Source organism: Mus caroli, unplaced genomic scaffold, assembly GCF_978045245.1.
Source record: "Mus caroli unplaced genomic scaffold, Mus_caroli_1 scaffold_8, whole genome shotgun sequence".
NCBI classification, from domain to species: Eukaryota; Metazoa; Chordata; class Mammalia; order Rodentia; family Muridae; genus Mus; species Mus caroli.
Window position 1 is genome coordinate 141,527,935 of NW_028227263.1, and position 9,166 is coordinate 141,537,100.

General features: G+C 51.1%; 1 protein-coding gene across 2 annotated transcripts; it reads left to right on the forward strand.

Annotated features, from left to right (window-relative positions):
• The first annotated feature begins 530 nt into the window (after positions 1–530).
• Positions 531–8,873, forward strand: Syt5 (synaptotagmin 5). 2 transcript variants are annotated; one of them, XM_021168380.3, is made up of 9 exons: positions 531–725; positions 1,711–1,813; positions 2,295–2,467; positions 5,041–5,160; positions 5,288–5,455; positions 5,820–5,987; positions 6,255–6,372; positions 7,421–7,554; positions 8,342–8,873. In XM_021168380.3, exons 2-9 carry the CDS (start codon positions 1,735–1,737, stop codon positions 8,540–8,542), a joined length of 1,161 nt encoding a protein of 386 aa, XP_021024039.1. In that variant the 5' UTR covers positions 531–725; positions 1,711–1,734; the 3' UTR covers positions 8,543–8,873. The 2 variants fall into 2 exon arrangements, with proteins under 2 accessions (XP_021024039.1, XP_085698537.1); XM_085842411.1 differs by lacking the exon at positions 531–725 and adding an exon at positions 1,455–1,475.
• Positions 8,874–9,166: the final 293 nt, after the last annotated feature.

Here is a 9,166-nt window from a genome sequence, read left to right on the forward strand (position 1 = left end):
CCTTCACATAATGCACACATGAATGTGCACCACTATACACACCAACACACACACACACACACACACACACACACACACACACACACACACACGCGCGCGCGCGCGCGAAGTATAGGTTGTGTGTTGGCTGCAGCCAGGGATTGGGTAAGGAAACACAATGTCTGAGAGCAGAGATGCTGGCGGCTCTAACTTCTTGCTTTGAGAATCTGGGTAGCTAAGTCTCCAGAGAGAGGGTTTTCATAGGTTCTAAAACCGAGTGCTCTGGAATCCAGTTATTTGCATTGTAAAAAGCGTGTGTGTGTGTGTGTGTGTGTGTGTGTGTGTGTGTGTGTGTGTGCGCGCGCGCGCGTGTGTTGTGGGGGCTGGTACTCAGTGTAGATGTCCGATGACTTAGCCAGACGTCAGAACATTCTAGGGTACTAAGATCAACGTACGTGGGCGCCATGGTGGTTCTCGGGTGTGGCGGGCCGAGGGGCGGAGCAGGGCGTTCTCTCTTCTCTGGGGCAGAACACGCACGCACACATATGCACAAATACACGCGCGCGCGCTCGCGCGCGATCCCCCACAGGGGCGCAGACATTAGCCTGGCTAGGCTCAGCTGCGCCCCCACCCTGCCAAGCTGTGTGATCAGCACACACGGGAAAGCGCCATCCACCCACGTGCTGGGGGCGGGGTCCCGGCAGCCCACAGCACCTCCAGAAGGGTCCTGACGAGACACCTAGCAGGTAGGAGCTGTTGGGACCCTCTGTCCAAGCCACATCCTCAGTCCCACTCGTGGGGGGTCCGGCGTGTGAGAGGGGTAGAGGAGGGTCGTCGACAAGGTTCAACTCTGAGCGGCAGGTTGAAGCCCTAACCGAGGAGATTGCTATGTGGAAAGGAGAGACAGGTGTGGAAACAAAGGGAGCTGGTTGGTAGTCAAAAAAGCAAAGCGAGACCGAGAGAGAGAGGGGCTAGACAACAGAGGGCAGTAGAGGCGCTGACGAGAGAAGGTTGTGGGGGACAGAAGAGGGAAGATGCCCATCTGGGGTCGAGAAAGAAGTGGGGGAGAAGTGGGGGCCGAGACGGTCACGAGAACAGGTGTGAAGACAGAGTCAAGGTGCGCTCAAGAGACTCCTGAGCAAGAGGATGTGAAGGCCCAGCAGAGGTGCCGGGGCAGGTTCTCCACTTTACCAGAATGAGTGGTGGTGCAAGGGGTCCCATGCGGAGGGAGGAGCCGCTGTAGATGCACAGATCACAGGCCGCTCTCGCTGTGCCACGGGATCCCAGACCTGGGTCCCATGGACCGGCACCGCCCGGACTTCGTTTCTGTGCGTCAGTCCCTCCCGTTGCCTTGGCAACAGGCTCGTTGCCCAGCAACCAGCACTGCTATCACCCTGCCTGGAGCCTGGCGGTCGCTCAGGCAACAGTGGTCTGCTGGTTCCCACGCCTGCCTGCGCCCACTTCCGGTTCAAGCCCTTGGGAAGAGCAAGGAAGGGGTAGAAGAGAATGGATTGGGGAGAGAATGGATGGGGTGGCATACAGAGGAAGTATCCCTTTGTGATGGAATTGGGTCCCCCAAAGCCCGCCACTGGCGTGAAGAGGCTGAGATTAACTCCTAATGTGCACCAAAAATCAATGGAATTTAGGGTTCTTTGTTGCGTGAGAAAACTCACTGGATGCTTTGGGTAAGAGTGAGGTGGGGTGGGGATAGAGTATTTGGTACCTCTGCAGGAAGCACCGCAGGACCCCGACGCCATGTTCCCGGAACCCCCTACCCTGGGGTCTCCAGCGCCTAAGACACCTCCAGACTCCAGCCGCATCAGGCAGGGCGCAGGTGAGAAAACCCTGGGCTAGCCCTAGTGGAAAGTCTCTCAGAATCCTCAGAGAAGGGTCTCAGTGGCAAAGACTGGGGTAGATAGGCTGGAAAATCCGGCAGGAATCGTGGGTCGGTATCCCAGAGGAGTAGACTCTGAAATAGTGAGGCAAACCAGATCACGGGTGTGGCATGGAATGGGCTCAGAAGTGGAGGAGTGTGAACAGGCCCAGGAGTGAGCAAAGCTAAAAGCAGTAGGGGGCGAGCAGAAATTAAAATGGGTGTAGAGACATCAGAATTATAAGAAAACCAATGTCGGCTTGGGTTAGGGCATAAACTGAGCTTTATAGGTGAGATTCGTTAGAAGGAAAATTGGGATTAAAATATAATGGAGTTGGGTGTAGGGAAAACCAGGCTAGAATCAAACCAGGCTGGAATCAAGAGTGAGTTAGCCAGCCACCTTCCCAGTGCTTCGACACATGTCATGTTCATCCCTCTGCAGTGCCTGCCTGGGTCCTGGCAACCATCGTGCTGGGCGCGGGCCTCCTGGTCTTCAGCAGTTGTTTCTGTCTCTACCGGAAGCGCTGTCGGAGACGGATGGGCAAAAAGAGTCAGGCCCAAGCCCAAGTCCATCTTCAGGAAGTGAAGGAGCTGGGCCGGAGTTACATAGATAAGGTGTGACACAGCTGAGCCTCTCAATCCTTCCCTTTGCACACCCCTACTCCCTTGAATGTCCTAGCTACTATCTTCTGTCCTTGGCCCCTTCATTTTTTTTTGTTTTTGTTTTTGTTTTTTTTTTTTTTTGTTTTTCCAGATAGGGTTTCTCTGTATAGCCCTGGCTGTGCCACCACCGCCTGGCTTTTTTTTTTTTTAAAGATTTATTTATTTATTATATGTAAGTACACTGTAGCTGTCTTCAGACACTCCAGAAGAGGGCGCCAGATCTCCTTACAGATGGTTGTGAGGCACCATGTGGTTGCTGGGAATCGAACTCTGGACCTTTGGAAGAGCAGTCGGGTGCTCTTACCCACTGCCATCTCACCAGCCCGCCCCTTCACTTCTTAATCCCACTTTATCCACTGGACTCTGGGGATCAGAGCTAGCAACTATCCACAAGAACTCTCCAGCCTGAGATGGATTTGATGATGTACATGTATAATCCCAGCCTAGACTGTGGGGTTGCTCTGAGTTCGAGGTCAGCCAGAGCTATATAGTGCCTGCAGAGCCAAGCTGGGCTACAAAGTGAGACTTTGCCTCAATCAAGACCAAACCAAACCAAACCAAACCAAGCCAAACCAAACCAAACCAAACCAAACCAAACCAAACCAAAGCAAAGCAAAAATCAGGGCTGAGAACATGGCTCTGTGCATGTCTATAGCTCCTACAGTTAGTGCTGGGGTGGGGGTAGAGACAGGCATATCTCTGTAAGCAGAAGTGGTAAACTCTACATTCAGATCTTGTCTCAAAAAATAAGGTGGAGAGTGATAGAGAAAGACACCCAATGTCGACCTCCAGCTTCCACATACACAGGAATAGATTGTGTATACCAACATGCATAGGCATACATTACATCACACCACACACACACACACACACACACACACACACACACACACACACACACAGAGAGAGTCCTATCTACAGCTACACTACCCTAGATATTTTGGAGAATTTATTCCAGCATAAATGTCATATATGTGCATGAATGGACACACATACACACACACACACACATACACACACACACACACACACGAGGGGAGGTGTGGGGGGGGGAGAGAGAATGGGCAAGGACTTAGATGGACTTTTCGAAAATCAAAGACTAGGGAGATATATCAGTGCTTGAGTGCATTTGTTCGTCTTCTGTAGGACTGAGTTCTGTCCCCAGAACCCATGTAGGGGTGACTCAGAGCCACCTGTAACTCCAGCTTCAGGGCACCCAGTGCCTCTGGACCCCATGCCCATGACCATATGAAGACACACACCTACACATAATTTAAGATATAAAAATAAGTAGTAAAATAATAAAAGACAAGGCTGCGAGATGGCTCAGAGAGAGCACTGGCTGCTCTTCCAGAGGTCCTGAGTTCAGTTCCCTGCAGCCACCTGATGGCTCACAACTATCTATAAAGGGATCTGATGCCCTCTTCTGGCATGCAGGTGTACATGCAGCAGAGTACCCACGTAAAATAAATAAATAAAATGAGCAAAAATAAATAAGATAAAACAAATCTTAAAAAAAAACCCGTTTTTTTTAAAAAAAAAAAAGACAGATGGGCGGTGGAGGCACACACCTTTAATCCCAGCACTAGTGAGGCAGAGGCAGTGGATCTCTGAGTTTGAAGCTAGCTTGATCTACAGAGAGAGTTCTAGGACAACCAGAGCTGCACAAAGAAACCCTGTCATGAAAAACCACCACCACCACCACCAATAATAACAGTAGCAATGATAATGATAATGATTGATAATAAAAGGCCTCTGAGTAGAATATTAGGCCTCTGAGTGCAGAGTAGAATGCAGGTCAGGCAGTTTGGGGTTTCCAACCCTAAGGACCATTTTTTCATCTTTTGGAACTACCTCCACCTTTGTCCTCTGAGCCTCAAGTTCCTGGTAATTAACATATACGTCCCCTCCTTGCTCAACAAGGAGCATTGTTACCTATGAGGATTCCCTTTGGGGTCCTGGAAACCAGCTTCCATTCCTATTATTTAAGCCATTCTGTGTCAGAATTAACTCCATCTTTGTCGAAATGTAAATTCTGGATGTGATGTCACACAGACCTAGTGAATCAGAACGCCTAATGAGGTGACCTTGGTATTTTGCCCCTCATCTCTGGTGGATTAGATTCACACTAGACTTTAGAATTGATGGCCTAGGTTTAAAACAATACTTATGTGCTAAGTGCCAAGCACATGGTAAATATACCATTTCTCCTGTGACAGTATCAATGGTGGTAATTTGTACTGTTATCCTAATACATTCATTAGGATGTGGAGGAATAAACAGTCCCAGAACTGTGTCTCACTATGTCTATTCCCTGTCCATAGCAGACATCACTAATCAAATGCTGACATATATGTTGACTTTATGCTACCATGTCTCATTCCAGACATTACTAATCAAACAAGTGTTGAGACGAACAATCATTGATGGCTTGAGGGAGGGATCTGTGAATCTCCTGAGGCTTCTGAGCCTGGAGGGTACTAGTTTCAGGGGACAATTCCACTGGCTTGTCCCTGGTTTTCTAGGTTCAGCCTGAAATAGAGGAGCTGGACCGGTCACCATCCATGCCTGGACAGCAGGTATCAGACAAACACCAGCTAGGCCGACTGCAGTATTCACTGGACTATGACTTCCAGACTGGCCAGGTGGGTGTGAAGGAGGGTGAATGCTTTGGAGGGAGACAGTCTCAGGTACTCCAGTCCTCCCTTCTGAGTGGACCCCTGGGAGGACGGCTGAGACTAGAGTCCTCATGCTGTTCCTGGACACCTGCAGCTCCTGGTGGGCATCTTGCAAGCTCAGGGACTGGCTGCGTTGGACCTAGGAGGTTCCTCAGATCCCTATGTTAGTGTCTATCTGCTGCCAGACAAGCGGAGGCGACATGAGACCAAGGTGCATCGGCAGACCCTGAATCCACACTTTGGAGAGACATTTGCCTTCAAGGTAAGTTTCTGTTGTCGTGGCCCTGTGGTCCTTGGCCTACATCTAGCCCTGGAGTGCCAAGGACTGACCTCTTCAGCTTTTCCTGGAAGAAGACACGGCTCAGGTTGCAGGTGCCAGCTTGTATAGGGGTTGGGAAGCTGTTCATTGGGACCTAGAGTTATCCCTGAGAGCACTGTCAGTCGATTGCCTTGGTCGTTGTATATTACTGTTAGTGTTCTGTTCACACGTTGGTTTCCTTCTGTGGATCCCTGTACTTTACTGAGGTCACTGGAACCTCACTGCCCCACTCTACTTCCACCTGAATATGCTGCCCTCCACTTCCTCTCTGATTTCCTACCCGCCCCTTTGTATTCGCTTTCACCAGGTCCCATACGTGGAACTAGGGGGCAGAGTGCTGGTCATGGCCGTGTATGACTTCGATCGGTTCTCCCGCAACGATGCCATCGGGGAGGTGCGGGTGCCTATGAGTTCAGTGAACCTGGGGCGGCCGGTGCAGGCCTGGAGAGAGCTGCAGGTGGCTCCCAAAGAGGAGGTGAGTTTTGCAGCCCTGCCCATCCCTACTCTGGACCAATCAGATCACAGACTTTACCAATGTCTGCAAGCCCCGCCCCCAACCCGTTGGGGGTTTTGTTTGTTTGTTTTTGTGTTTTGTTTTGTTTTTGCACAGATGCCAGAGGGCGAGCTAGCTGGCTCCTAGAGTAGACATCCCTGGAGGTTGACTCTGGAGCATTCCATTTCAAAGCCTGTGGGCTAGGGGCAGCAGCCCAACTTAAGTGATAGGTTCTATTTCTCCTTTTAGCAAGAGAAACTGGGGGATATCTGCTTCTCTCTCCGTTATGTCCCCACGGCTGGGAAGCTCACCGTCATTGTCTTGGAAGCTAAAAACCTGAAGAAAATGGATGTAGGAGGACTCTCAGGTGTGTGAGAAAAAAAATTATGTAAGGGTGTTTGTGTATGTGTGTGTGCCCGCGCACACGCTAGAATTTCTACTGCTGTGAAAAAGAGTATGATCAAAGGGAAGTTGGGGAGAAAAAGGCTTATCTCACAACTCTTATGTCACATTCCATCACTGAAGGAAGTCAGGGCCAGAAATCAAACACAGCGGGGAACGTGGAGGCAGGAGCTGAGGCAGAGGGGCAGGAGCTGAAGCAGAGGGGCAGGAGCTGAAGCAGAGGGGCAGGAGCTGAAGCAGAGGGGCAGGAGCTGAAGCAGAGGGGCAGGAGCTGAAGCAGAGGGGCAGGAGCTGAGGCAGAGGGGCAGGAGCTGAAGCAGAGGGGCAGGAGCTGAGGCAGAGGGGCAGGAGCTGAGGCAGAGGGGCAGGAGCTGAGGCAGAGGGGCAGGAGCTGAAGCAGAGGGGCAGGAGCTGAAGCAGAGGGGCAGGAGCTGAAGCAGAGGGGCAGGGATGAGTGCTGTTCACCTGCTTTCTCCCCATGGCGTTCTCAGCCTGCTTATACCAGCAAGGACCATTTATCCAGGAATGACACTTCCCACAGTGATCTGGTTCTCCAACATTAATCCCTAGTTAAGAAAATGACCTAGGGCTGGAGAGATGGATCAGAGGTTAAGAGCACTGGCTGTTCTAGAGGTTCTGAGTTCAATTTCCAGCAAACCACATAGTGGCTAATAACCATTTATAATGAGATCTGGTGCCCTCTTCTGGCCTGTAGGCATACATGCAAGCAGAATGCTGTATACATAACCAATAAATCTATCTTTAAACAAACAAGAACAAAAACAAAAGCTATTCAGAACAGGGAGTGTGTTTTTTGCCTAAGGTTCTTGACGGGGGGGGGGGTGTCTCTTAGGGGATAATAGAACCCGATACAGACCTGGTTTCATCTGGAAAGGAGGGATCTGAATGGGGGTTAGTCTCAGGAGGTCCAAAGGAGAGTCCTCATTGCTTTCACACCACCCGATCCCCATGAGCCCGGCAGTGGGGTGTTCAAGGAGGCCTTCTTTCCCCAGATCCCTATGTCAAGGTGCACCTGCTCCAGGGAGGTAAAAAGGTTCGGAAGAAGAAAACCACCATTAAGAAGAACACCCTGAACCCCTATTACAATGAGGCCTTCAGCTTTGAGGTGCCCTGTGACCAGGTGCAGGTGAGTGCAGCCATGCCCCTGCTTCTACCAGGATGGTTCCACCACAGGAGCCCCCAAGGGTAACAGTGGCAAAGGGAAAGAAGCCTGGTTACATTGAAGAAGTCAGATCCTAAGGTCAGAGGTCTGATTGCCCATCTCCATTTCCTCCATTGGAGACCAGGAGGCCCAGCTCTAAAACCTGGCTATGGGCATGCTCTCCCCTTAAGCAAGACTTGTAAGTGTGGACAGAATGCCCATCCCCAGCAAGCCTTGTCCCCAACAGGCCCAGACATTCCATTTCCTATAGAAAAAAAGCCTTTATGTGATCGTTAGAGACAGAGCTGGCCTGGTTATGGCTTGGCCGTGGCACCTATGGCAAAGACTTGAATGTTTGCCCCTCTTCCGAGCCCTGATCTCTTAACCTCTGGGCAACGAATCCTGTGAATTTATCACTGTAGAAGTTTGTTTTAAACAAGGTGTTGTGGTGCACACCTTTAATCCCAGCACTCTTTAGGTAGAGTCATGGGAACTTTATGAGTTTAAGGCCAGACTGTTCTATACAACAAGTACCAGGCCAGACCACTGCACAGAAGACTGAGACTCTGTCTAAAACAAAAGGAAAGGAAGGAAGACTTTCCTTTCAAAGGAGTAAAAGCTCCTGGGTACCTTCTTGTCCTTTCCAACTGCCATGCCTCTCTGCCCCAAACTCCTGCAGCAGCGTCTCTACACAGCCTGGACACAGGGAGACAATGGCCCTGCACCTCTCCTCATGCCTCCTTCCTATTTCCCCTTCTCCCTGACCCTACAGAAAGTCCAGGTGGAGCTGACTGTTTTGGATTATGACAAACTGGGGAAGAATGAGGCCATCGGGAGAGTGGCGGTGGGCGCAGCAGTCGGTGGGGCTGGCCTGCGGCACTGGGCTGACATGTTGGCCAACCCCAGGCGGCCCATTGCCCAGTGGCACTCTCTGCGGCCCCCTGACAGAGCCAGGCCAATACCGGCACCCTGATTTCCATCAAGCAAGCACCTGACCTCCCCCAACCCAAGATCCCTTGCTCCTAGTCCCTTATCCCTCTTCCTGCTCCCCAAACATTGCATTCATTCCTACTTCCACATTGGAAATGTTTCCAAGTTCCATCCAATACCACGCCTATACCCAGAAACCACAGAGAGCCTGCGGGGAGGTGGGAGAGCCGGGAAAGTCTGGTATCCCCTGCCCCAGGGTCCTACCCTCTGCTTTGACAATCAGCTGTGAAGCCTCTGATCTCCTTTCTCCCAGTCTCTTAGCTCTTCCCACACAGCTTGACCCCTGTGCTGCTCTTGGGGCCAAATAAAATACTCAATAGCTTAGAGGCCTGGCCCCAGTGCTCCTTGGTATGTGTGGGTGTGGGTGTGGTAGGGCAGGATACAGTGGCTGGAACCAAGAATGACGCTCATCTCCAGGCCCAAAGGCTTGCCAGGGCAGAGTTAACACTGGACACCCTGAACACTCACTACCTACCTAACACTCACCCATTCACACACTTATCCATTTCCCCGCCCCCCGGAACCTTGGTTTTTCTCATGAGAAAACGAACAGACAAACTTGTGATAGTAATACCTGCTGTGTGGCTGCTGTGGAGAGACAGGGAGA